Below are 27,012 nucleotides of genomic sequence, written 5' to 3'. Positions count from 1 at the left end.
CATGCGGATCTATGCTCCCCATTTTAGGTGCTAAATCAATGAATATTCGCACTACGGCTTTCGCTATATTGTCGATTGTTAGAATTGGTTGATCGCCCCCTTTCAATTGGTCTGACGCCCCCAAAACAACAATGATTCAAGTTCAATTGTCTTGCCATCCAGATCAAAACCCGTTCGCTAGCCGTCATGTGGTCACGCTTTAAAAATATTGCTCGCACAACAATACATGGCATTCTAATTCGAAACCACTTTTTGCTTCGGTTTTCATCAAACCGCTTTTGGGGACTAGTGTTCAACAGGGCAGAACGAGCGAATGAAGTGATGTGTATCAAAGCTGGGCATATATTTCATTATCAACACAACGTGCTTTGCATTGTAAGCGAGAGCCCAGCAGACTGCATGGCATTTCAATATGCTAATCGGATATTTAAATTGACAAGAAAAAATACAAAATCATTGCTAACCGGCTAATCAGCAGCTGTTGGAATCAGTCCAAGTACGATTGAATAGCCAAAACTGTCTTTTTATGCTTTTAATTTATTTTCACCCGCCTAGCAATCGCTCATGTTTCCACCGTCAACTCTTTTTGTCAGTGGCAGTAAAATTACAATGAATGGTAGACGCAGGTGTTGCTCGAAGTGCGAATTCGGATGTAAAGGTGAGGCCAATGAAGAATTGTGCGTTGAATATATCATCAGATTAATGAGACTTAAGTGTTGTCTCGAAACCCGTTTGAGCTATTCGTTTGATTGTAAATATTTATAAATTGGTCGTTAGAAAGTTTAGGACTAAAATGAACAAGCTAAATCTTAATTGTATTAGATTGACTGCAGTCAATCAGTCTAGTTAAGTTTTATTTTGTTTAAAAGATTTTAGAGCTGTTGTTATTAAGGTGACAGTCGGTTGTAACACTCGCGAAGAATTCAATAAATTTAACCGAATGAAAATATAAAAATCCGAGTTGAGAAACCCATAAGCTTATTCGAAATATTTTGTTTTGAGAAAACACAAAATAGAGAAAATAATAAGAATTTCAATTATAAATTATAATCTGGGGTAAAAGGAAAACCAATTTTTTCATTTACAAGCTTTATTGTTATTTTATACGAAATTAGAGATTCATTGTTCCTTCGACGTAATTCAATTTAGAAACCAACCAATTTGGATAAAGATTGACCTTAAGGAAACGCAAATCATATTTAAATTCAGGGGTTTTAAATAAAAAGGTTTCTAATTTACATATTTGGAGCGTTTGACTTAAATAATAGCATACACATCATACTTATGTTTTACATAGGTTTACATTTTAGACATATACATACATCGTTTAGAGAGCGCGATTTCTATCATCCCTAAATAAATTGTCAATTCATTTTTAGTACTTTTTCTACTGCTATTAATGTGGCTTACTAACTACAGAAATGAGAAGCCATTTAAATCATGAGACATTATATTGCATTGCAAATAAAAAAAACTTTTAAAATAGTTCTACATAAACGTAGTATACATGAATATATATATTTACTTTTAATTTATACTTTTGATTTATTTCCGTTTGTGAGGGATTCAGTTTAGGAATGTATTACGTTTATTTTCTTGATCATTTCAATTCATTTCGCTACTTGCATGCGTGTTATAGAAGAAGCCTTGGGACATGTATAAAAAATATCGACTTTTGCTTTCCGTTTTCACACCAAATTTCCTCCCAACTCTGGGGTTTCCTATATGCCTAACTCCTTGCGGAGCCTATAATGTCTATCTGCGTATTTCTTCTCTCTCTGAAACGCTCAAAGACGGGTACAACAGGTACAACAACAACAATTAAACGCTATACTAAGACCGGAGCTCAATTCCATCTACAGACGACTGATGAAAACCGTCAGAAGTAGCGTCAAGAAGGTCGACCCTGCGGTATATATTGACCCCGCTGCGTTGACTCCGAACCCGGCCAGCGCCACCTCCTTGCCCGGATTGGAGGACATGTTCTCGGGGGCCTCGTGCGAGTTCACTTCGTTGCTGGACGGCGAGTCGTGCAAGGTCTTCTCCAGCGTATCGGGACCCGAGTGCTGAACGCCCTTGTCCTTCATATGGACCAGCGGGGGCTCGTTGATGGGCGTCGGTTCATTCGTACTGGTTGTGGTGGCATGTGTCGTGGTCGATGTGGAAGTTGTCGTTGTAGTTGTCGTTGTGGGCACGAGAGTTCCGTTCCCAATAAAGTAGACCGGGCTAAACTCCAGCTTCACCTCCTTCAAGTAGCTCTTGCGCACCTGTAAGACAATCAAATAATTAAGTATTGGTCTTCACGGAGGGGCTATAGCACTTGCCTCTGCGCTGATCTTCCGGGAAACACTCTCATCACTGCCGTAATAGAAGGCGAACAGCTTGCCACTGTACGGCGCCTCCAGGGTCACATAGACGCCACGTAGCGTAACATTAATGGCCGTTCCGGGCCAGAGTTTTGTGTGAACCGCCTTGTTTTCCGTCTTCCTCTCGGTGTGCTTCAGGGCCCAGTTGATCTCAGCCGGGACAGACACATTCTTCTCGAATATTTTGGTGGGCAGACCTCGGGCCACACCCTCATGGGATCCCCAATACTGATTATAGTCGAAGCTGTAGCTGAGAATGGTCTCCACAGTGCTGTATTTGTCTTCCAGATTTTCCAGCTTCCTAGTGACTACAGAAAACATTAATCAATAAGACAGGCTCATACTATACATATATTAAGTATAGACACTTACCCAGCTCAGTCAGGTTCTCATGAATATCGGTGCGTAAGCGATCCAATTTGATGTCCCTGAGCTCATAGCGGAAGGGCTCTGTCTCGACCAGAACCTCGCCATCGTCATAGTACTTCTCACGTTCGGCCTCAATGACCCGGATTTTTCCAAGCCCCACTGGTTCCAGGTGGCCCACGTTGAAGTCCGCTCCCCAGTGGGTGACAATGCCCTCCGCGTTCGGTTGACTAGGGGTCCGATGGCGTCCAATGTAGGAATCGTCTCCGATGCGAATAGCTCCCACCGGAACACCGGCATCGAACTTGCGCCAGTGACGCCAGCCAACCTTGCCCAGGTGACCCTTGTTCATCAGGACATCGAAGTTGTCGTACTTGCCGTGCTTGTAGTGGGCCGCCAGGCAGACGTGTCTCTGAAGGATCTTTTCGGTGTGGCCCGACACCTGGATGCCGTCGATGGGCACACGGCACACGTAGATTGGATAGTGCTCATCCTCAGTTACGTACTTTCCGCCCTCCACGGCAAACTGCAGCTGGGCGGCATCCTTGGGCTCATAGCTCTCCCACACCAGGGTGCTCGAGGTGACCAGTTGGCCCAAAACTGAGGATGCGTTCTTGTGGGTGAACACTGAGTGCTCGGCAGCCTTGGCTGGAGCTAGAGATTGGATTAGGACCAGGAGGCCAAGACCAAGACTGATTAAACTACTGCTTGAGGCCATCCTGCTGATTGTACTTCGTTGTGTTTGGACTCTGACTTTTGTCATTCCAGTTTGTGCCCAGAAGAGGTGGGAAAAGATCTGGAAATAGAATGAAGAGAAAAGAATTAGTTAGTTTATATAGTTTACCCCAACTACGGAAATTAAACTTCCATTCCAACCACACTAACTTATCTAAGTGACTTTACAATACACCATCCAGAATACAAACTACATATATGTGTCTTTTTTAAATGTCCTTTGTCAACGTGACTGAAAGGTTGCTGCCAACCAGACATGGCGGAAGTTCGCATGGTCGCCTTTCGAGACTTCCTCACTCCGTTCGCTCCACAAAACAAACATTTGCTGCGGGCATCCCATTAAAAGCTTAAAGGGGTATAAGCAATCTGTTGTTCTTCGGCCAAGTGGGCGTGTCTGTCCCCTCACCCCGCTGCTTACCATTAGCGGCATCAATGTCGCCGACACCATCACAGAGCTGTTCATTTGGGCCAGGAGAAGGAGAAACATGCTGTATGGCTGCATGTTGTCCCCATGGAGAGGATTCCCAATAAATTTGTCGCTTGTTTGCTCAACTTTCGTGCGGGCACACGGCGTATACGTAACTTTATAACTTCATTGGAGGGCGGAAATGGGGGCGGGGTGGTGCAGCGGAGGTTTGCTGCTCCGGAAGTGACTGGTCGCCATGTTTATTCATTAGCAAGCATTGTGTTCAGGACACGGACATGCTGGACTTGAGGGTACGAGTGCAAAGGACACATCTACTGCAGCATGACTACAGTTTGTCTTCGTCTAGTGCGCCATTCTATTGTGCTGTCCTGCCTCGTCAAGTCTAACCCAGAGCGTTTGACCCTAGGTGTCCGGCATTCAGCTCCTCGCCACCACGTCCTCCCCCCGCCGCACCGTAACATAGCCGTCTGCAACGGATATGAGATGATAAGGTTACATGCAACATCATTTGTTGCCCTGACAAATGATGTGTTATTGTGATAGTGTTTCAAAAGCCAAACTCGGCGAGGGGTTGAGGACGGCTGGTCGGGGCCAAGTAACTTTCGAGTGTGTAGCATATAACGGGTTAACATAAATACCAGGGTACTCGGTTATGACCAGCTGATGGACGCACGAGGTAGTACCGCACGCGTTGCTACCGGCACTGCTCAGAGTCGGGAAAGTGGGGGGGGTTTTTTTCTAGGTGTACTGCTCGAAATGCTGGCGATGTATGCTATAGTATTATTTGATTTCGCGTGCTAAGGGAGTATAGGGAATTTGCTCGCTCTAATCACTCAGAAAACAAAGAAAGAGAAGAGTATTCAGATGGTCGACAATAGAAGAAAGACTTTTTCACAAAAAAACTTGCGGCTTGATTGTTGTTGCTGATGATGTTGTTGCAGCAACTTGCAGTAGCCCACCCAACCTAGACCATTTATTCCAGAGTTATTAAATACACCTTTTTACCAAATGGTCCCTAAAATCAAGTTCGCTTTTGTTAATACCCTACCATACTTCCGTTCCGCATGACCCCCTTATGTAAACGCCTAGCAAGTATTCATTTTAAATTCACAATTTTTATTTAAAAATAATAATAATAACTACACTCCATGTGAGTCTGGATGTATTTAATTTCTAATAGCTTTAGTAAATAATATTTCAATTTAGGCATGTAAAGTTTTAATTTAAGTTAATTTCAAAGAAAAATTCTAGTCTAGTGAGAATAATCGTGAGAATGGCGCTGTGGGAAGATAATATGATAGGTTCATTTAAGGTATAATAGTAATAATATATTTAATATGTAATATAGGTAGTATAATAAAATAGGGTATATTTAAATTCGGGCATTATTTTTGTTCAGGCGCGAACAGAAGTGGTTTACGTTATCAATACTAACTCTTCTTTTTTTTTTATTGTGTTTTCTGTTAGTTTTTTAATCATCGCCGTCTATGCACAAAATTTCTTTTACTTGGCTTTGACTTTACTTTTTGCATTCGTAGATCCAAAAAAAACAATACAGGTTTGGGTAAACTTACCGCTCCAGTTCCAGCCGGTCGAAAGCGCTTTCGGCGATGCTGCGGGGAGGGTCATATAAACCTACGTATAAGCTTGTAGATCACTTTTAATTTGTTTGCATATTACACCTTCTTTTCATTTTAATTTGTTTTGTTTTGCATTATTTTCGTTGGTTGTCTTGCGTACGTTAATTAGGTTTTATATTTTTTCTTTGGCTACGCAAGCAACACACCACTTTTATTTTCGCCAAAATAATTGTAATTTTTCTTAGCTTGCCCATTTGGTTATTATATACTTTTTACTTCATTATTCTCTTCATAGATCTTTTCTTTTCATATTATTGTTCACATCACCATTCTCTCACAGATTTTTGATTTTCTCACTTGCTTTGCTTTTAAATTATAACTTCATGATTTTGGACTTGATCTTTTAACTAATAAAAATTAAGAAAAAAACAAAAAAAAATGGAACTCGATCGGATTTTCCATCGAGTATAACCTTTTCTAAGGCAGACCGTGGCACTTGGTTATTTCTTACTGCTTCTTGCCGATTTACACCATTACGAGGTTATGCACGAGCTCGATGGGGTTAACAAAAGAGAGGTTAGGCACGAGTTCGAAGGGGTTATTTCCGACTTTTCCGGCTTTTCCGCACTTTTCCGCCTACGGGATCGTCATAGGAAGCTCGATAGGGTTCCCGTGCCGGATTTAAATGATGAGAGCGCTGCTGATGTTACCCGCTGTCTACTCCCAACTGGATCGCAAATTCTTATCTCAAGTGGATTTTGGGGAACCGAAGAAAAATATGCAGGTTTTTTTGGGCTTACGCCCCACACCTCTCCGCAGCTCTGCACTCGCAAGCTTTTGGCTCTCGCAAATAGAAATCTTACGGCGACAGAGGCAGCGGAATTCGGAAGTTGGGACTTCGGAGTTGGCCTGCAAGAAATATTGCCAAATTACCCAAAATTCGAGTCTGCCATGGATTGCAGATTAATATTTACCCTGAACTGAGCAGGAAATCACTGTTGTTTGTGGTTTTAAATGCAGTTGACCAGCCTTGTGTCGGCTTGTCCACGTGAGGGTTAGAAAAACTTGGCTTGTGGATAAGGGTGAACTGGTCACCTCAGGAGTCAATCGGCAAATAGACCGAGCTTAGGGTTTGGATCACGCTTGTAGGCCTATTTCCGTAGGCCGCGAAGGTCTCCAGTGTCACTGTGACATTCGACCCTGGAAAAAGGATTTCATCCCTGCGGATCTAAACTCTGCTATTATCTAGTAATTTTTCCTCTCCAGTATTAATTTTAAGTATTTCTAAACTAAAAAAAATGTAAATTTTCATTTCTAGTTTTAAATATTCAAAATTTTCTTCTTAAGTTACCCATGAATTTTTATTTCTTAAACACCTAAAAATAATTTTATTTATTATACACTTAGCTAATTTTATAACCAAAGTTATGCAGCAGCCGGACCCTAATTATCTTGTGCATGGTTTAATCAGCCTTTGTGCACAGTTTTACAGCCACTGACAAGTGCATATCCAGGAAAACTATTGCATGCTTTTAGGCTTGTTGATTATTTTTGTTTGCTTTGAAAATTCATTTTAGACAGCGACAAGCGCTCCTACAAGTGTCGGGAGTTTAAGTGGCCTGGGTCAAAATTTAAATAATGCATGAGCAGCTAGAGAGAGGAATAGCTCGGTCTTGGCTTTGTGTTCGGCAGAGTGGTTTCTTGGCCCGGGCAACTTGTGAGTGATGAACGCAGTGCTTCACATTGAACGTGAAGCATTATCCCGATTAGAGCATGTTTGCAAAATACGCTTGTAAACTGAAAGCTGAGGTAAGCTGAGGTTCTATTTGCAACGAGTTAAGCTTCTTTCCTTCCGGCTGCACTTCCTCGAACTCTCAGTGAGTAACCAGTTAAGGCAGTTAGTTCATTCGGCTGTGACGCACCACTTGCCACTTGAGGCACTTGCGGAACAGTGACATTCCACCTACCATCGCCGGAAGCAGCTGTCATAAAAACCTCGCCGGGTGCGGCCGGAGGCAGCAACTTATGGAGATCCACATTTCGAGGCATAAATTGACCTCTGGTCACCGACCGACCGCATTGTTGGCCTGTTTTTGCGCATGCAATAAATATGCTAAAAATAGCCGAAGCGAAGACCCGGCAAATTGGCGAAGGCAACGGAGAAAATAATTTATTTAAGGCCCAGCATAGTTGTGCAACGGAGAAGCTTCGCCTTCGTTCCCTGCACCCTGTACCCTGCACCCTGCGTTAATTCAATTGAGCGCTCTGGCAGCGCGGAAATCGGGCTGTGGAATCTGATCCGCCCGTGGAGGAGGAGGAGCTGGGAGTTGGGAGTCCGGACCAAAGAAAAAGGCAAAGCCGGTGAAAGTTCACGTGGCCTTTTATTAAATCACATGGCTTGCAACTTTGTCTTCGCCTTTCCAGTTTTCAGTTTCCTCTGCAGGTTGGTTTATTTAGATTTACGAGCAACAGGGCCTGGTGAAAGGTCTGCGGGTTCTGCCGCAGCGGCAGGGCGAAGGGGCAAGGGGCAGACTGCGGCGGTTTAATTGGATTTTATTGAACTTTGACTCTGACCCTCATGGTCACGAAAGTTGCAACAAGTTGTTGCTCATGCATGTGCAACACGAGGTTGCACACAATTGATTCAGCCATAGCTGCTAGTCGTTTTGAATTATAGTCGTTGTTCTTGCTCCCAAACCAACCACTCCCGTCCTCATTCCCATTCTGATTCCCATTACCATTATGAGGACCCGACCCGCGCTTCAATCTACTCAATTGGGCATCGTGCTTTATGACTTTGACATTACAATGATCCGGCGTCCGGACGTTTCAACACTTGATTTCTCACTTCGCAGTCGATTATCGCCTGCAGTGGCAGGGTTCAGTGCACTTGGCATCGCCTTGAAATACTTGTAAACAGAAATTAATTAGAAACCCATTAAAAACTGGTAACGGCCGGCAAACTTTTCCCGCCTTCGTCCGTACGTGATGCTGCCTCCAAATGAGCATGGGAATGAAGCTAAAAATAAGGGGTCTAAAAGCCAAACGGATTCTCAGATTTTCGAATAATTGATGTTGGAAGCTGGGGGTTTTCGGGCTGGAAAATTCAATTACTCAGAAGGAAAAAGACGTAAAAGTAGCGTACGCCATAAATCAGAGTTTTACATGCCGTACCTACTCTTAACAGAATTAGCGAGCAATTGCTTAGAGTTCATGGGTCAGCTAGAAGTAAGAATTAAAATGACCTGACCTGCGGACAAACGAATCTCGCACACATTTCCTATGTAGAGTGGAATTTATTCTCTTTATTGCGATAATTGCCCTTAAAATCAATTACAACCATTTCATTCACATCGATTAAGCAATTATTTACAAGTCAGTGATAGTCAGCAATGCATTTCCAACTTGCAGCTTATACAACTGTCCAATGCCCTGACTTTTCTTTTCAATGAGAAGCCGATTGAATAATTGTGTTACTCCAGTTCGAAAGTATTTGCAGATTACATGAAATATCCGCAATCTTGGACTAAGTTATTTCTCAATAACTGTTTTTCAATTGTCCATGTGACTTAATTGATGGTTCAGCTTGCGTGCCGCTTTTGTGGCATTTCCTCAATTGCCGACAGACCCAGCAGAGTATGGATTCCAATGCAAATACTATCTCGCTTATATAATTGCTTATTAGATTTTTAATTCATTGGCTATCTGGCAACAGGTGACGCTACATCTGTTTGCCTCCCACGCTATCGATTCGTCGTGCCTGCACCGCCTTCCCCTCCAGCTTTTCGTGGCTTAAAAGCCAACTCAACGCAGCCAAGCAAAGCAGTTAACCAGCGAAGCACGGCCTAAAACGCGGTAACAGATCCGAGCGCTGCTTTTTGCCGGTCGGTCTCTTTTATGTCCGAAAAGAAACCAACGAGAAAAGCAGAGGGAAATTACTATGCTGCTGCTGCTTTTTTGCTGCCAGCGCTGCATTACAAAAACAGTTGTTAACTTAATTAAAGTGCCCAGCACAAAGGTAATAAGAGGTAAACAGCAGAACACGTGTTCTGTACGTCTGAACTCCAGGCCAGGATTACCTGAAGATTGCTTTAGCTGATTACCAATTGAGACAGAAAACGATGAAATAAACTCTGGTTTTAAATCGATTACGTATTTATTTTGAATGTTTGCGACTTTTTGAACTCCAACCCATCACTCAACGCCATTAGGTATTTACGCACATATGTGTATTTTTCATGCTCTGAGTTCACAGAATCATTCCACTGACCCCATCCCCCTTTTGGGCATCTGCGGTGTTTGCCCAGCTGCGACACAACTCACAATGTATGGCGCAAGTCTGGCCCAAAGTTTTCACACCCCGATCTCGCCCTTCCACAAACTGGTGGGCCCATTTGCATGTTGCATCAATTAGGGCGTCTGGAGCAGTGCCGCTCAGGTTGGGCTACCGGCTACCGGCGCGGCTGTTGGCGAGCCCATTAAATCGAATGCAGCCTGCACGAGGGGCACGTGACAATGGACAACCGTGCCCCAACTCATCCCCAATTCCCCTGCGTCGGCTCGAATTTACATTGTTTGCAAAGCGTTTTCACTACACTCAATTAATTTAATGCATCAATCGATCGCCGTGTTTGATTGGAGAGCCAAAGTCGTTAGCTTAACAGGTTGGGAAGGTGTTCTGTTGTCGGGGCAGTCCACTAATTACCACCTGCGTAGCCGTCGTTGAGGGAGGCTGACTAAGGTGCGCATGCTACCTTTAAAATGCTGGAAAACTTGACTTGAACTGAAATACAAAACTGGTTGGTTATTCAATATTAAACTAGTTTATGTTTGCTACGTTTTCAATTGGTTTTCAGAAATTATCAAATTGCCCGGTATTCCATGCTAATTTCGAGCTCATAAATTTTAATTTAAAATTAAACCAGTTTAAAAAAAATTAATACAAATCAATGAAGAAGCAGCGCTTGATAAATAGGTTTAATTAAATGCCCATTTTGAGAAGCATGGGAAAATGGAAAACTTTTAATTAAACCCATATTAGGCAATCAAACGAGCTGCTAATTAATTAATTCGTAATGCCTAATAAAAGTGTCATTAATTTTCATTCGGCTTTTTGTGCAACTCAAGGCAATTAGGCGTAAAAACTTAATTTCTGCATCATATTTAGGAATAATTTAAGCATTAAAAATTGCATTATTAAAAACGGCTTCTGTGTGAAAAAAGGATGTTGTCTGAGATTATTTTTAAAGTTTCTAAAATCGGCCTTCTGGATTTTCTACCTACTTTTATTACGCTTTGCAGACCTACACTTCTACGCTTGTTAAAACACTGTAAAAATCTGAAATCGATTTATGGACTTTATGGACTTGCCAAACACGAAAAGCATTTAATAAGATATTCCAGCGACTCTAAAAGCTGGTCAGGCCAGATGTCGTTTGTAAGGTATCGTAAAAAATGCAATTTACACACGTATTTTTACAGAAAACGTGTTTTTTTATTCCCCGTCCAATATATAAATGTTGAAGTTCTGATGATTTTATAGAAATAATCATATCAACAAAATTTATAAGTATTTAATAGAAATGCAACATAAGCAACGTATTTCAAGCAGTTTTTTCCGTCGCCAACGAAAGTTTGCTTCATGCTGAAATTAAATTTGGTTGATTGACAGTTAAGATGAACGACGCACAGTGGCGCCTTTTGACTTTTTTTTGGTAATAAATCATAACTTTTGAACCAGTGAAGATAATTGAATTTTGTAAACGGCAAATGATAGATAATTGATCCACCTTTCAAATTATTGCTTGAGACAGGGAGTGGGCGTGGCAGAGGCGTACTGACAAATCGGCAAAGTCAGAATTTAAAAACAAATCCATTTTTTTCCGACAAAAAAAAACTTTTTTTAAAAAGTTTTTGTTTTTTTTAGTTTCTTTTTTCATGTTGTAATTTTTAAAACTTATTAAAAAAAAATAAATAAAAAATTGGAATTTTTAAAAAAAATTTTTTTTTTTTTTTAAATTACGTTTTGTTTAGTTTATTTTTTTATGTTTTAATTTTTAAAAACTAAAAAAAGAAAAAAAAAATAAATAAAAGTTTTTTTAAAAACTTTTTTTTTTATATTTCATGTTTTTTGAAATAATGGTCACAATTTAGTAAACTTGGTAAATCCAATAGACCTAACATTTCTGGACTATAATTACTAGATTCTAACTCTGTGACAAGGTTGTGATTCCATGACCTTAAAATACAGTTTGGACTCGCACATACTAAATTCAATGCTTAGGCAGCGTAAGTTGTTTTGAGCTGGCAAAAGTGGCTATTTTCGTTTCTGAATAACTTTTAAACGTGATTTTTTACAGTAACATGATGTATGTATAAATTTAAGGACTCTCAAGGGCTATACAGTTTGAAGTTTTAAAGGAAATCGTTGAAACCGTTTTTGAGAAAACTAAAAAAGGCTAAAAAAAAAGTTTACAAAAAATTTGTTTTGTGCATATCTTTTTAAATATTACATTTACACAAATTACATACAGGAGGCGCTTAAAGCATTTTAAAATACCTTTCAAACGAGATACAGCACAAGTCTATAGCTTCAGTAGTTTAGAAGTTACGGCCTTCCGTATTTTAGCTATTTATAGCTGTTTTTCCGCTAAACTAGCGGGTTTTTCCAAAAGTGGTAGAGCTAAAGTTTCTGCTGTTGCACATCATATCAAATTTTCAGGACTTTAACACAATGTTTTGGACAAATCTTTCACAAGGTTGCGCCATATGCAATTTCTGGGACCATGACTTTTTTACCTTTTTTGGCTCTTAAAACCGCGGACGCAGGCGGACGCAGCTACAACTTTCGTAATATCAAGAAGAAAGTCCAAATAACGTTTTACGGAAGTATAAAAAAAATAGTATTAAATAGTTTTTTTTTATTTTCCATCAAAGTTGAAAAATATGGAAAAAATGGACGTTTCGCAAATAACTCATAACTAAGAGATGCGCATGGCAAACTGCAATATGTTTTACTTTTTTTACTCTTAACTAACACACCAATCCGTGGAAAAAAGAAGCAAAGCGATTCGATACCTAGTTTTTAAGAAAAACCCCCCGGAAGTGCGAAAAATTACCTAAAAACGGTGTGTTTTTTTTAAGTGAAAAATTGTTCAACTTTGAAAATTCATATCTTTTACAAAAAATTTTTGATTTGAAAAAGGGTTACATATTTGTAATAGTGGATCAATTACCTGTCGATTGGTATGGGTCACAACTTTCTAGGACAAAGTCGAAAAAGTGATTTATTGCACGTTTTTTGGCCCAAGGCGCCACTGTGCGACGTCATCGGGAGGGTCGAAGAATATCTCCGAAGCAGTCGCGGGAAACCATTCAGCAAAAGCCAACGGAGAGTGGTCCAAAAGCTATTGAACCCTGCAACATCTGACAGTAATTCGTTATAATTGCTTTTTAATTATGCACGAAGAGACGAACCAAGTATGGGTACTAGACAAAAAGCACTCGAAGCTCTTGAAGGCAAACTAATTGAATTCAATAATGTAATACACAACTCCCCTGCAGGCTCCCGACAAAAAATATTTCGCCACGGTGCTGTTGTATTTTTGATACTTTAGTTGATTTTTTATAATGTATTTTCCCCTCGGTAAAAGAACCATTGACCCCTCTTGCAGATTGCGTAGTTTCCCAAATTGGTCATGGGCCGTTTGAGAGCAGACCACATGTGCTCAGAGCGCTCAGAGCACTACGTCATCGTTAGAGCACAGAAAACAATCCGAAACCGGTACTGTGGAGTGTTCTTGGAGCCAGCGAGCCACGTGCTGATCCCAAATTGTTACCGCCAAAAATATAAGAGAAACAAAAAATAAACTTGAACTGGTTTTTCAACTCTGCTACACTCGGAATATCCGAAGCCAATTATTTGTATACATCGTGAGATGAATCAATCTAATGCTATCCGTATAAATGTTGTACAGTGCGTCTCAATGTTCTATGTAAATCTAGGAATTTAAATATTTTCCTCCCAAAGTATACATAAATAATTGGATACAAAACCAAGGTCACACATGACCCTTTTCAATAAATCTGATCCAGCTATTGCGCAATATTTTCATATTCTCATTCTGAGCGCTTCTAACCCGAAAGCTGATATATCAAAATATCATCCGTCAGCATTTGTTCATAGCACATATATCGAAAATAATGTTGGGGCTTAGAAACTGAGCCAAAAGAATGTAATTACCGCACACAATGTATCTTCTAATGGTATATACATTCATACAGTATTGTTCTTTTGGGCTTAAATTCCACCATATGAGTTGCGTGAGCGGGGTTTATCTATTGTTTAATATTTCGAAGCAAACACGTCACGCCAGCTTTAGAGCCGACCTTGTGGACCGCCGGCACTTTTGTTGTGTTCATCTATTAACGAGCCGCTATAACAGCTGCCGTTTATTTTGCAATTTAGATAATTAATTATTGAAATGGGGCTAGATATGGAATAAATAAGGTACGTGATGTAGATTCAAACAAACTTGTTTAAGTGCACAGCGACCCTTTGAAATACGGCAGGTAAGCGTTTCCTCACGTTTGTATCTGGTCAGACGCGCTGGTTAAACTGAGATCGGTGTTCAGATCTTTGAAAATGTTTGCTCAAAAGCAACCACATTACGTTTTCAAGCTCTCTTAAAGATCTACGCTTTCTCGGATTACGCCAAAACAAGAGCACTCCATGGTGGCCGAAGGAAGTGGTTGAAGAAGCTGCAGATGCAGAAGGGTGAGGCATGCCCCAACCACTTTTAAGAGACATGGTAAGTCATAACTGCGGTTGTGGCAAACACACAACTAACTGTACATCGGTAGCCGGAGCAGTGGAGCAGAGAAACGCAGCATGCCGCGACGGCACGCCGAGATTCAATGCCAGGGCTCCATTAGCACCTCATTGACAGGCGAAGAGGCATCGGGTTACGCACATACCAGACATCCCAGGAGACTAGGAGGAGGGAAACGGGATTGCACTGAGATGCAATGGCAGAGCGGCCTAACTGCCGCATCGCGTGCTGCACTCATTACATATCTCTCGGATAGAACTTGGCCATGCATCTTCAGCCGGCCTTCGTGGCATGTGAGCACCATCATCTCCTACAAGTGTTTGTTGAGCTCTCGGCAGTGACTTTTGACAGGCCATCAATAACAGTCGAACATCGCTCATACGCCCAGTGATGACATGATGCCTTCAACTTGATGAGCACAAGTGCTGTTTTCAAACAAGAAAATAAAGTCACAAGAATGTTCCCTTGGTTTTTTACCTTACGATCAAGGTTTGTTCCATTCCATATTTGTAAAATATCTTTAAAGTGTTTAGCATAGCAGACCCTTTTTCACATTTGTCTCTTTCAAGTGTCGTCGCAAACACAATTTGCCCCAAGCGTACATTTGTTATTTGATCCTTTTGCCCCAACAGTCTTCCCCACCTCCTGTCAGTAATTAACTGGCAATTTGCATTTTGTCAAGGCTCTAAACGACCATCGTAAGCTTAACCCCTTTGTTTACTTTGGTAAATATGACTTTTCTCGTCTTGTCACCAATGTCTTCAGTTTCAGTTTCCCTTTGTTTCAGCTTTTTGTTTCGCCATTTCTTACTCAACCCCATTAGGCACTCAATTTGTACGCTTCTCTGGTCGACTTATTCGAAAGGGGGTGTATCTGCCCCAAATTCGACGCAATTTGTTATGACAGAAGAATATATGGTATGCAGCGAATTTTAGCTCGTGCGTTGCTCAGTGTCACTTTCAATTTCTAGCAATTTAATTCGCGTTTGCAGTTAGTTTAATGTGTGCCTCTGTTTTCTGTTCTCTCGTTTAAATGGTTTATGGAGCGTATCCGTCAATGAGGTCAGACACTATAAAATCCTGTTATGTAAAAAGTTAGAAAAGTTATTTAAAAACCCCACCTCCCAGAGTACGGAGTACTGATTTTAATAACTATAAAACGAGTTACTCAAAAATTTGATAAATGGGGAATGTTACTATCTGTTTCGTAGTGAGCGCTGGAGATAAATAAACCTTTTACAAAGTCCACATCTGCAAACGACTGCAAATGAAAAGTGCTGTGACCCAGACAAAGTAAAGAGCAATTTGCAAAAGCATTTTGTTTAACAATGAAAATGCACGCCAATGTAGAGCACGATTAGCGCAAATATGGAAACAATTGAAGTGGCAGCGTCATGCGGACTTAGGCCATTAATGGACTGCAGGTGGAGCTCCTGTTCACTGCTCTGGACTCCTTCAGGCCTCGCCTCGTCTAATTGGCGAATTCCAATTAGCATTCCACTCCCAATTCCTGCCTGCAGCGGCGGAATGTCAGCCAGGGTAATTATATAATTGAGTATGGGTGAAGTCACTGCATTTCTAATTAAGGTTTGCCAGCCCGCCATCACCGCCGATGATCTGTGAGATACGACTGCCAGGCTAGCGAGCTGCCGAGAGTAAGAAATGTGTGTCAGACACTTGACATTAAACATTAAATGAAATGAAATTGCCGACGCTCCGTGTTTGGCATCTATTGCTGATGAGCAGATGACATCGTTTGACAACATCCCATAGAAGCGAGCGAGCACCTAATGACCTGTAACTGCTCCTCCATTGGAGTGCGGTGCTTCAGCCCTGCGTGGGTGAAGTGGGTCGTTGTTCTTGCCATAGAGGTCGTGGGTGGGAGGTGCACTGTGGGGTGATACGGGGCGTTAAACGCGATAAGCGGCGTTCGTTCCCCGCTGCCATGACAACCTACTCTACGGAGTGAAGAACACCACGCACTCTGGTTGCCTTTCAGTGGAACACACATCATTTCTTGGCCGGAAAAAATGGGGGCCAAGAAGCTTACTCAATATTGACGTGGTCTTACAGCTAAACACTTAACCCATTGTCTTTATTGAGATGTAGAGCCACACTTGATGTGCCCGTTTATTTAAATAATCAAATGCAAGGCAACACATCGTGGAAATTAATCAAGTCACCAAATGTCGGCAATTTCGGAGGTTCTGCTTATACAATTTATTTGACCAATTTGAATTATTTTCGCACGAAAAAAAGGAATACAAATAGCAATAAATGAAAGCAATAAAAGTTGTAGCGACGAGGCAAACGCTCAAAACAAATGCACGAATAAATAAGCGCCCAAAGGCAGACGCACAAAAAGTACAAATTTTTGCCCAACAAAAAATAATAAAATAAATAAAAAAGCTCCAACTTAGTGGTGGGGAGAAAGGCGTGAGGGGCACGGCTCGCCAATTCTCAGACAAGGTAAATAAAGCGAACGACCCCCGGCGCAACGAAAGCCCAGGCTGATCTCACAGCTCGGATAAGTGTCCCACAAAAAGAGGAAAACATTTGCCTCCGTTGTAAACCCGAAGTAGCCAGCCTGCACCGAGAGAAATTATGTGATTCGAAGATATCAAAATGTATTTTAAAACCTAACCCATAAAACTTTATACCCCTCCACTCCAGTGAAAAAGTCCTAAACTTATTACAAGAAACTGACCAATTCCCAATTTTTCTCTGTGCATGTTATGCCAGTAGTAACCGACGACGGAGACGTCGCCACTGCTTGTAGTTCAAGGTGCGCTGGTGAACTGTAGAGAGGCCGTCAGACATGCGGGTGCAATGGAGACTGGCTGGCAAGAACGACGCTGGGCGGCGAGAAACGGAGTTTATCCTCTCGGGGGCACACTGCTGGCCACTTTCTACCATCCGCCAAGTACGGGCACAAAGTCATTCTGCATGTGCACTGTAAATTGACAATGATTGCCCACAATTTGCTCAGCACAAAACGCGACAGAAACGAGCAAGAGGCTGGGAAAGCCAAGTCAGGCGAACGGAGATGCAAATGCAGAGCCCGATGCGAGCAGATACAGATATGCGGATAGAGATGCAAGTGTTGGATTCGCAGCTACTTTATAGGCATGTCTCTATCTGCGACTTGTTTGCCGGGAGGCTGTCTCATAACTCTGGCCACTTAAGTTGTGCCAGTGGAGGATCGCCAATTATGGGGGGAATAGCAAAGGGGACTCGGAACGGTGGTAGGGCTTCTTCTCACTGAATTCGTAAGCAGCTCCAATGATTTTTCAATTAAGATTGATGGTAATGAAGTCGTTTTAAGCCTGTCGCCGTCGTGTCTAATTGACCACTCAAGTTATGTAAGCGGCAGTCCGGCAACGCACATATCACTCGGATCGCCCGCTCATCAGGAGCCCTATAAGGAGCCGCAGTAATGGATCCCAAAATGGTGTTTACTCACAAACGGTGCAAATAACTAACTTGGCTCGAACCCCTCAGCAGGTGAGTTTCCAGTTGATCCGTAAATGGATGGTCTTCGCAAGGAGTTTGTTAGGCAACTTATTATAGGAAAATACTGGCAGAATAGGTCGGACCGGAATTGCTTCATGAATTATTAAGAAATTGAATAGTCATGCAAGTTTGGATAAAATGAAAATCGTTTTGAAAACTACAAAACAATATTTCCTTATCAAGCCCTAATGGATCTCTTATTTATGACTTTTCCCATTTGGCAATTCCTATCAATAAATCTGGAACCATTTATTGAGAAATCATAATCGCCCTTGTAAAATAATTTATAAGTGGATGCATGATTTTTGTTTTTGGAAAAGCATCTGTGTTGCCTTTAAACGCTTGTGTGTTTCCAGAGCATTAGCAGATATTGTTATTATTTGATTAATTTTACAAATTTTACCCAAATACCCAGAAACCATTTTTACAAGTCAAAGGTATCAACTCACCAGTCGTTTGTGTGCACTCCAAAAGCCAATTAATCTGCAAATAGACAACAAAATACATTATTAAACATTTCGGAATGCTATAAAAAAAAGATAATTATCGTTAAAGGCAAACATTGAAAAGCCATTAAAAGTGCGATTCCCTGCCGAAGACCCACATCTTCGACTGCCTTGTTCGGCGAAAAAGCGTTTGGAAAAAGCTAGTAAAAGCCACTGAGGGGGCCAAAGCGGCTTGCACATGGTAATCTATCACTTGAGCCGACACTATCGACGCTAAATCTCACGAGCCTGATGCGATTAAAGATCTGGGCACAACAAACTGATAGTTATGAACTCCAAGTGCCTAGGCGGGACGGTGGAAAATGGGGTACCGTTAGCCACGACTTGAGCCAGACTAATTGCAACGTCTGTGCCTGTGCCTGTGCCCCTCTGTGTGGCATATGTGTGGTAAAACGAAACCAGTTTGCCGCTTCCAGCTCTCTGCTTAAAGTCAACAAGCGTAATCTTCACTGCACGTGGGGCAGGCCAAGCCCGGCCACTGAGGAGGCCAAATTCCGAAAAGCCGCTAGAACAAAGAGGCCGCCAAAAGGAAATTGAGGCTTATGAGGGGGAAATGCAATTGTGTGCTTGAACCATCAGCGATGCATGCCAGATGGGAGGATGTATCTGTGGAAAAGAAGCCCCAACCTTAGACAGAACTAGACCACATTTAATTAGGATTATCCCTTCCGATCGTAATATGTACGGTCGGTTTTTACATCAGCTAATTTGTGTCGCGTCCCATACACTAATGAATGACTATGACCATCAAATAGCAGGATCATAAAATATATTTGCTAATTAATTATGGAACCGCGGGTATTTTTAATGGCCAGGCCATAAAATTCCATAATGTTGCAGGTAAGGGAATCCGTTGACCGTTAACTGTGCGCCGCAGAACTGGCCATTTAAGGTGTGAAGAGTTCATAATTTTTGAGGTCAGCCCGTTCCCACTTCTCGCTGATTGACAGCGCCCGACTCGCGGTCAATCTCACTGTAGGAACCGGCGGACGCACCTTAAAGTCCACAGAGACCTGTCAGTAAAGCTCTTCGAAGAAATGTTTTCGAATTATGAGACCCAACCTCGAGTGCCGCTAATTTGTTTTCGACCTCTCGCTGTGCCTGTAATTACAGATTACAGATACGCCCGCGCCGAAATGCAGATGTTTATCAGATGTGTCTGTGAGCTTGATTGTTTGGCGCCATACTTTTTGCTTGCACTGTTCGGGGGCGGCGGCCATAGGAAGTCCATTATTACGGTGCACTCGACGTCCAGAATGGACAAACAAACAAACGGCATTTTAATTGGAGCTGACATTCGTGTTTGTGCTAGTATCCAGCTTCTGCTGAAATTCCAAACAATCCCATGCAAATGTCCGCAGCAGACGCTTAGAAATGTGGCACACCACATGTGATACGATATCCCCTTCTCTCTGAGTGGCTGACAAATCCAGCTGAGCTGTGCAGAATGACAGGGGGCAAGATAAGATTTGTGGGCAGTGTACACTCAAGTTGAGGGCCCGAACATCCGTACAGTGGGACCCCAAATATGCGACTCTCACCGCAACCCAACCACGAATTCAATCAGCTCGCATAGAGTGCTTTCCATAAATCAATAACACACAATTGCAGTGACCCAGTCCATTAGCCAGGATCGAGCGCCCACGACAAGAGTTCTGGCTGGCAGCCCGGCCAATTACCAGGAAATACTTGGCAGGACTCTCCCGGAGCTGGCTAGTTTTCGGAGAGCAACAATTGGTGGCCAGCCACATGGAAAATTGGTATGGTATTCCAGGGGAGAGAGTGCGCTATGCAGGGGCCTTTTACAGTAGGAATTATGTAACCTGCGCCTTTAATTTGCAGCAACAGCCAGTAGCCAGTAGTACACCATGTCAAGTGGCAGGGGACAGGACAGGAGCCCAAACATGAGACCTTTGCTGACATGACATGGCGCCAACACAAGCCAGCGGGGTATTTAGCGGGGGACAGGGTGACTCCACTCTATCCAAACTGCGTAGTGCCAGGCATCGGACCCGTCTATTGATTTTCCACTGTTACAGGGACATTTTCGTCCATGTTGTGCTGTCACTCTGGCATTTGTTGTCAAGCACTTATCGCTAATGCCCAGGGTACGAGTTTTTCGATATGCCCTGCTGCTCGTGTGGGATCCGTAAGGAGTGTATTCGGTTTATTCTGGCGAAGCTTTTCGTTGATTCCCTTATCAGCAGCTGCCGCAGCTCGGATCGAATTGTGTGGCTCACCTTGGTCGAGGTTTCATAAATTCCGTCAGCAATCGTCTGCGGTCTTGGGGGCGAAAATGCAATTCAGCATGGACCGAGGGGAGCATTGGGATATGGCGATGAGTAGGATGGGCATATCGAATTTGCTGCCTCAGGCGCATGTTGCTGGATTGTGGGTGAGTTAAGACGTGGAAGAGCTTCGGTCTGCTCCAGGTTGGGTATGTTTTCTGAATCCGGCTCTGATTCTGACTGGTAACAGCTGTGTACACACACTTCTTCTGCGACGGGGGGAGACCTGGGCCCGTCCTGAGCTTTTGTATATCTTAAATTTAGCGTTAACTTGCAGGCTTGCGGGCTCCTTTCTACTTTCTGCCTTCCTAGCAGGATTTACCCTCGAAGAAAAGTGAAAAGTCCCGCATCCGAATTACGTCTTTTCACTGCGCCGCCACACAAAGCGGTTTTCAACTTCGATGCTGGAAGTAATAGCGGCGTTGGGAGACGAGTTGAATGGGCCATAAAGTGGTGTGCACAAGGGTTTTTAGTTCTGGGGCAAAGGAAGGTGGTCTTGAATTTTAGACGCACATTCGTCAAAAGTTGATTCGATGTTTAAGGATTCGGTCACAATGATCGGTCACAATGCCTCGCCCCTCATTCTTCCCATTCACTTGGGTTATTCGAAAGCAAAATTGTTTGCGCTTTAAACAAACCCTTTGGCCCTTCAGAGTAACAACAGGCAACGGTTTCAAAGGCACGCAATCCACTTCAGAGAAGGACGTGGGTCGAGAAAGTGTGAGAGTGTCGAGTATGTTAATGGCCAGAATGCAAGCCATGTGACTTTTCCCCGACCCAAAGCGGCTCTGAAGGGTGGACTGGTATATGGAGCGGGGCAGTAACCAAGCCGCCCCCGAAACGCGGCCAATAAGTCCAACGACAATGTGGGCAATTTCAAAATTTATCACAACAGAGAGCCAAAAGGGGATGCATTGCGGACGGGACATTTACGGGGTGGTTTCCGCATTACCAACGCCGCAGGATGCACGCAGGATAATTTTTATGGATAAGCGTGGAGAATGCCCCGGGTCGGTGTTGAGAAATGCCGGCCCAAATAACAATTTCTGTGTGGAAATTAATTTTTATTTTATGTGCCTCGCTTTGTTTGCTTTGTTTGTTTACAGAAATGTGAAATAATTGGCGGCGGGCGCCGCTCGACGGGCGTTTCAGGATCACCATATCCAGGATCTGGAACGGGACACGTGCGGTTCACGACTTTCACAGCGAATGGCGCCTGTGGCACTAAATTGTGGTTTTATTTATCGAGGCATGGGATGCGAAAGTCAAACAGTAGAAAATGTACAGAATTCGGAAGTCAATCTTGGCACTTGTTTTCCATTTCGGCCGGAAAGAAACGCTTAGACTTCGAAATGCAGGAAATGCAGATGAAATTCCTATAGAGCAGCACAAGTGTCTATAATATCATTGGTTCGAAGTTGTTAAAAAAGTTAAAAAAGAATACGTTCTGCTTTAAGATAAAACCGTACTTAATATTCCACCCATTACTGTGCGCCAAAGGACTCTGCTCAATCCGAGGCACATTCTCACTCAAATTTTCGACTCACGCACACCAAACAGAATAACGAAGGACGGCGACACAACAAAGGCGTAATAGAGAAAGAAATAGCAAAATAATAAAATAACAAAATAAGCGAATGCGAATGCCACTTCCAACCCCCCGGCTGCCAGTCTGCCAGTTTGCTGCTGAGCTGCTGAGCTGCCCGAAAAATAGAAGCCACGATTTGCGAGTGGCAACAAGAGCTGGGAACGTGTATGTAATGCTGTAAGGAGGGCCAGACGCCGAACTGAGCCAAACCACCCCTCCGTGGCACCGGCAAGGATGGTTAGGATGTTTCCGAGGCAGAGGACAATGCCACAAGAAGAAGCAGCTGCTGTTAGTTGGCTCACAGGCATCTCTCTCTCCCTTTTCTATTCCATTTTTCCCTTTTGCGTACTTGTCTCGGCGCGTCATCGTCATCGCCGTCCTCGTGCTCGTCCCCATCCTTGGACTGAATCCTAGGAATCTCCTTCACGGGGCCGCGCTCACGCTCATCTCATTCCAGTGCACTCGACACAGGCTGTAAGGAAGGCCAGAGTCGGAATACAAAATCCCAGGGAACGTGATTCATTCACGGAATTCTCCCATGGTGTTTCAGAAATCAAGTGCAGGAGTCTGCGACCCGCTCTAGTTTGTCTGCTATCCCCGAATGACATCCAGGTGAGTCACCCAGCCAAATTATCCCGATGATTGAACCTAGAAATTAAACTTCATTACTTGTTTCCTAGTGATTAAGGGATTTCAAAGTTCGCCGCACTTCCGCTCAGTTTAAGCTTGGAAAAGAGGACGCATATGACGACACACGATTCGGATGTTGTTTCGCGATAATTCGCTACCTTCAGCCAAATCCAATCATCATTCAATATCCATCAATTTAATCCAATCAAGAAGGCACGTTTCAAGAGCAAGTTGAAGAATAAACGCCATAAAAGGAGGCGACTCAGCCGTTTTACATACATATGAGCATAGCAAAATAATCAATGGGAAACTGAGTCATGATCGCGGGGAGGCGATGGAGGTGGAGATTCGTTTCGAGGTTCCAATACAAATCTTCGATATGATGACATCACACGCTGCCACAGAGTCGAGAATTTGTGTGCAAATATTTCAATTAAGTTAAATTTATGCCGAGCTCGGCGATTCAAGGGTAGAACGTAAAATACTCCGAAGATGTTCCAAATAAATTGAATATCTCTCGTTTCGGGCTTTTCAAATAAAAGTCAAATTAATGTGCTAAATAAGTGAGTTGGAGTAAATATCCAATAGGCGAATCTCCCCAATCCGTTTGCAACCCTTTGCCAAGGCAACCCCTAACAAACTAGAAACTCATCAACACCAATGGAATTGACCTCTGACGGCGGAGTGCACGACCTCTCATGCCTGGTGTCCATCAAACAAAATCGATTCTCATTTTCGGGAGTGCTTGAAGGTCTTCCCACCACCCACCCCCACCAGGACGGAATGCACCATTCCGTCAAATAAACAAAGCGAATCAGCGACCCATTAGTAACCGATGGAGAAACGTCGCAGCCAACCTACCGCAATCTAAAAGCCCAGCCGAGCAACATCGGTCTTTATGCATATATCTTTGCGAACTTGATGGGCTATGTGGGGCATCGCGTGCTCGACGCGAGTTAATTGGGCGGCGAACAAAATTTCATAATCAACAACTGCTGGCAATGGGAAGTTTACGACGTTCCCCCGGGTTGCTGGTCTCCTTTTTGGGCCATAAACTGAAAAACAGGATGACTCATCGTGCCTCCTACGAGTCCTGCGACCTTCATCACAAGGATCCAACGACATCGACAACGAATTAACTGCCAACTTTTGTTCATATCCTGCTATCTAGCTCAGCTTTCATTATCCCCTTCGCAGCCTTCGCAGACAATTGCTCGGCTCCTTGAGCATTTGTTTGTTTTCGTGCGGGTGTCCTTTGCCCTCTGGCCCAGCTGTTTGCGTGCGGCGTCAACTAAGTTTCCCACCCGTTCTGCGAGGTCGGGGTGGCAGGGGCCACAGGAGGCGTCGACCGAGCAAACGCCAACTTGGCGCCATTTCAATGCCGTCAAGCTTCAACAGGGAGCCGGAGCCACACTTGGGTACAAAAAGAGAGTGCCTGTGAGTGTGCCGACTGTCAGATGTTCGGAGGACATATGAAATTCCAGTGTGTATTTGCTTTTACGGCCACGGAGCGGCATAAGTTTTTAATATCCAATCTTATTACCAGGCAAAGCAAATATTTTCAGCTGTTGAAAGTGTGCCTGAATGAGTTCCACATGTTCCCAAGTGAAAATTATAATGCAGTCACTGGTTCGCAATAACGAGGTGTGATTAATAGTGAAACAAGAAGTAAATACACAAGAGAAGCAAATATTAGCACAGAGGTGTTGATTGGAAGATGATATCACGCAGCATTTAGCCAAGAACGACAACAAACGACTGCAAATGCCATCAAAACTCGGTTCGGAAAAATGTAAATTCGGCAAAATAAATAAAAGCTGAAGAGGGAAGCGAGAGCAATCACTAGGCAAATCGAAATCAAAATGTGTAAATAAAACAAGTTTTTATGGCGAGTTGAGGAGAAGAACGTGGCGAGGGAGCAAATCGAAAACGAATTATCAGAGATCAACTTCTCCATCTTGGCCAAAAGAAGTTGGCAACTTTAAGGCACTTTAAGTCTGGGTTGGATGGAACTCCCCCCAAGAAACCTAACCGAATTTGCAGGGTATTCAACTCGATTAAAATCGAAAATCGATTCTCCCCTCTGGGGGGAAGCACGGAAGCACTTACAGCGATGTTCCACGGACCCCATTTGCCCAACGAACCCCCGTACGTATGCTTATTAGGTCGAACGTGCCCGGTCACGAGACTCCGGGCCAGGAAAACTGTCTGTGGCAGGGTTTCCGGCCTGGTCGGGCCCAATACCAGCCTACCCACCCGCCTCCTGAGCCGGCAGTTCCCTGGTTATTCGATGGCGCAATAAAAGCCTTTGATTATGTTGTCCCGGGTTCCTTTGGGAGCGAGCGAGACCTTCTCCCCGGTTTTTTGGGGAAGGTACCTTGTTGTCTGCTGCCCGTCTGGTCTTTCATTATTTACAGCCTCCCCAAAAGAGCGAAATGGAAGGCACACTATCCCAGCTTTGAAGATTCGGCCAGTTTAATTTATGTGAGGTTGTTTTTGACTTTTTACTGGCGCCAGTAAAACAAGAGAGGCGCTTCTGGCGGCGGTTCTTAGCGCCCATTAAAAATTCATCATCAGCACAAAGCTGGAAAGTCTCGAGCTTCGAGCAGAACTTAAAGCAGATGAAGCTGGCTCACCTTACTCAAAATACGAGAGTCCAGCAATTCAATTGAAAAGTGTAATGCCAGAAGGTAATTATCATGACCCAGTTGCTGAAGGAAAAACGATATCTGCAGCGGAACAACGGAACGGCTTACCTGAATCGATAATTCCTTGCTGCACGTTAGTTCGCCATCCAAAACTTCCAATTCGCAGGCATTCACTCGGGATCCTGGAAACGAGAAACCATAAACGTGAGATTATCCTGTCGGAACTATCCTGTTGTCCAATTAAAGCACCCGCGACAATTCTGTTCTCTTGCAGTTCATTTTCCAGCGAATGCAAATTGAATTCGTTATTGCGCTCTAATTTCCACACATTCACACAGATACGCTCACTCACACACACACGAACGCAGGCAAACTGGTCAGCAAGCAAATGACGTCATTGCCAAGGATGCTGCGCGCATCCCTAGAACGCCAAAAGTCGCACTTTCTTTTTAAATACTCCGGTTCTCTGTTTTTGCATTCACTGTACTCCATTCATTTCCCCAGAACACCGAATCACGATTCCCAGAAGGCCACCAGCCATCCAAGTTAATTAAGCGGTTTGAATTTTGAATAGCAATAAACTGCGGCTGGCGCCAAGCACTCGGCTTGTTTATATCTCGGATGGACTTACTATCTCAGCCGCGGAGCCTGTTCTAAACGTTCGAAAAGTATCCGCAATCGAATCCGCGCGGTCTTGATTCCACGAACAAAAAAAAACGTTTAAAAAATTTCGCTGGCAGTGTTGCCAAATTAAAATGTTTCTTTCCCCTAAAAAATCTCAAACAGTTTGCCCTAAAAAATCCAGACTCATTTTCTTCACGTTGTTTTGTTACGTTTTTATTGCACTTTACGTTGTTTTGTTACGTTGGCAGTGTTGCGAAATGTAAATTTAGCTTTCCCCTAAAAATCAGTGAACAGTGTTTGGATTTGTTTGGATAAGATACATGGTCACTTAGAATTTAAACGTTAAATTTAAAATGTTTAATTTAAATAACTTTAACTGGTCAAATCATTAAGCCTTAAAACTGTAAAATTAATAGTGTGTATTGCCATACAATCAGACATTTTTAACACGTTTTTAAAATGTTTTGGGCTGAACAAAGAACATATGTAATTGTTTTCAATTTTATGATATCCGGCAGTCATTTTTAGAAAGGCCATTTTATATAAATTTATAAATGCATTAATGTCTTAATTTTGAAGTGTGACCGTTATTTTTAGTACGCAACGGAGTAATTATGCCGCTGAAATAATAATTGTATTGTTCTTATTTGTTTATAGCACCTAATTAGTCGCAAAAGTTTTGACAATTTAAATAAAAAGCATGAAATCCATTTTTATTATTGATCCCATTTTACAGTAGCTCTAATTATCATTCATTTTGCTCATGCAAAATTGTACTTTTTATAGCCTATTTACACTAGGGTGAAGTTATGGAGTTATGGGGTTATTGACATAACCCTGATTTTATTACATAGGTGTGTTTAGACAACTAGATGTGGGCAAAAGTGAGGTATGTAGGGTCTTTGGTATTT

At 42.9% G+C, this 27,012-nt stretch overlaps 1 protein-coding gene across 2 annotated transcripts; it reads right to left on the bottom strand.

Annotated features, from left to right (window-relative positions):
* Positions 1-519: 519 nt before the first annotated feature.
* Positions 520-26,218, bottom strand: uzip (beta-pore-forming protein unzipped). 2 transcript variants are annotated; one of them, XM_044392993.2, is made up of 6 exons: positions 26,109-26,218; positions 25,586-25,659; positions 18,267-18,300; positions 2,739-3,528; positions 2,325-2,674; positions 520-2,267 (listed from the first exon to the last, which is right to left on the bottom strand). In XM_044392993.2, exons 4-6 carry the CDS (start codon positions 3,493-3,495, stop codon positions 1,857-1,859), a joined length of 1,518 nt encoding a protein of 505 aa, XP_044248928.1. In that variant the 5' UTR covers positions 3,496-3,528; positions 18,267-18,300; positions 25,586-25,659; positions 26,109-26,218; the 3' UTR covers positions 520-1,856. The 2 variants fall into 2 exon arrangements, with proteins under 2 accessions (XP_044248928.1, XP_044248927.2); XM_044392992.2 differs by lacking the exon at positions 25,586-25,659 and having other exon boundaries at positions 26,109-26,188.
* Between the last annotated feature and the right edge of the window lie 794 nt (positions 26,219-27,012).

Source organism: Drosophila takahashii, chromosome 2R, assembly GCF_030179915.1.
Source record: "Drosophila takahashii strain IR98-3 E-12201 chromosome 2R, DtakHiC1v2, whole genome shotgun sequence".
NCBI classification, from domain to species: domain Eukaryota; kingdom Metazoa; phylum Arthropoda; class Insecta; order Diptera; family Drosophilidae; genus Drosophila; species Drosophila takahashii.
This window is presented reverse-complemented; position numbering and strand designations above follow the sequence as displayed.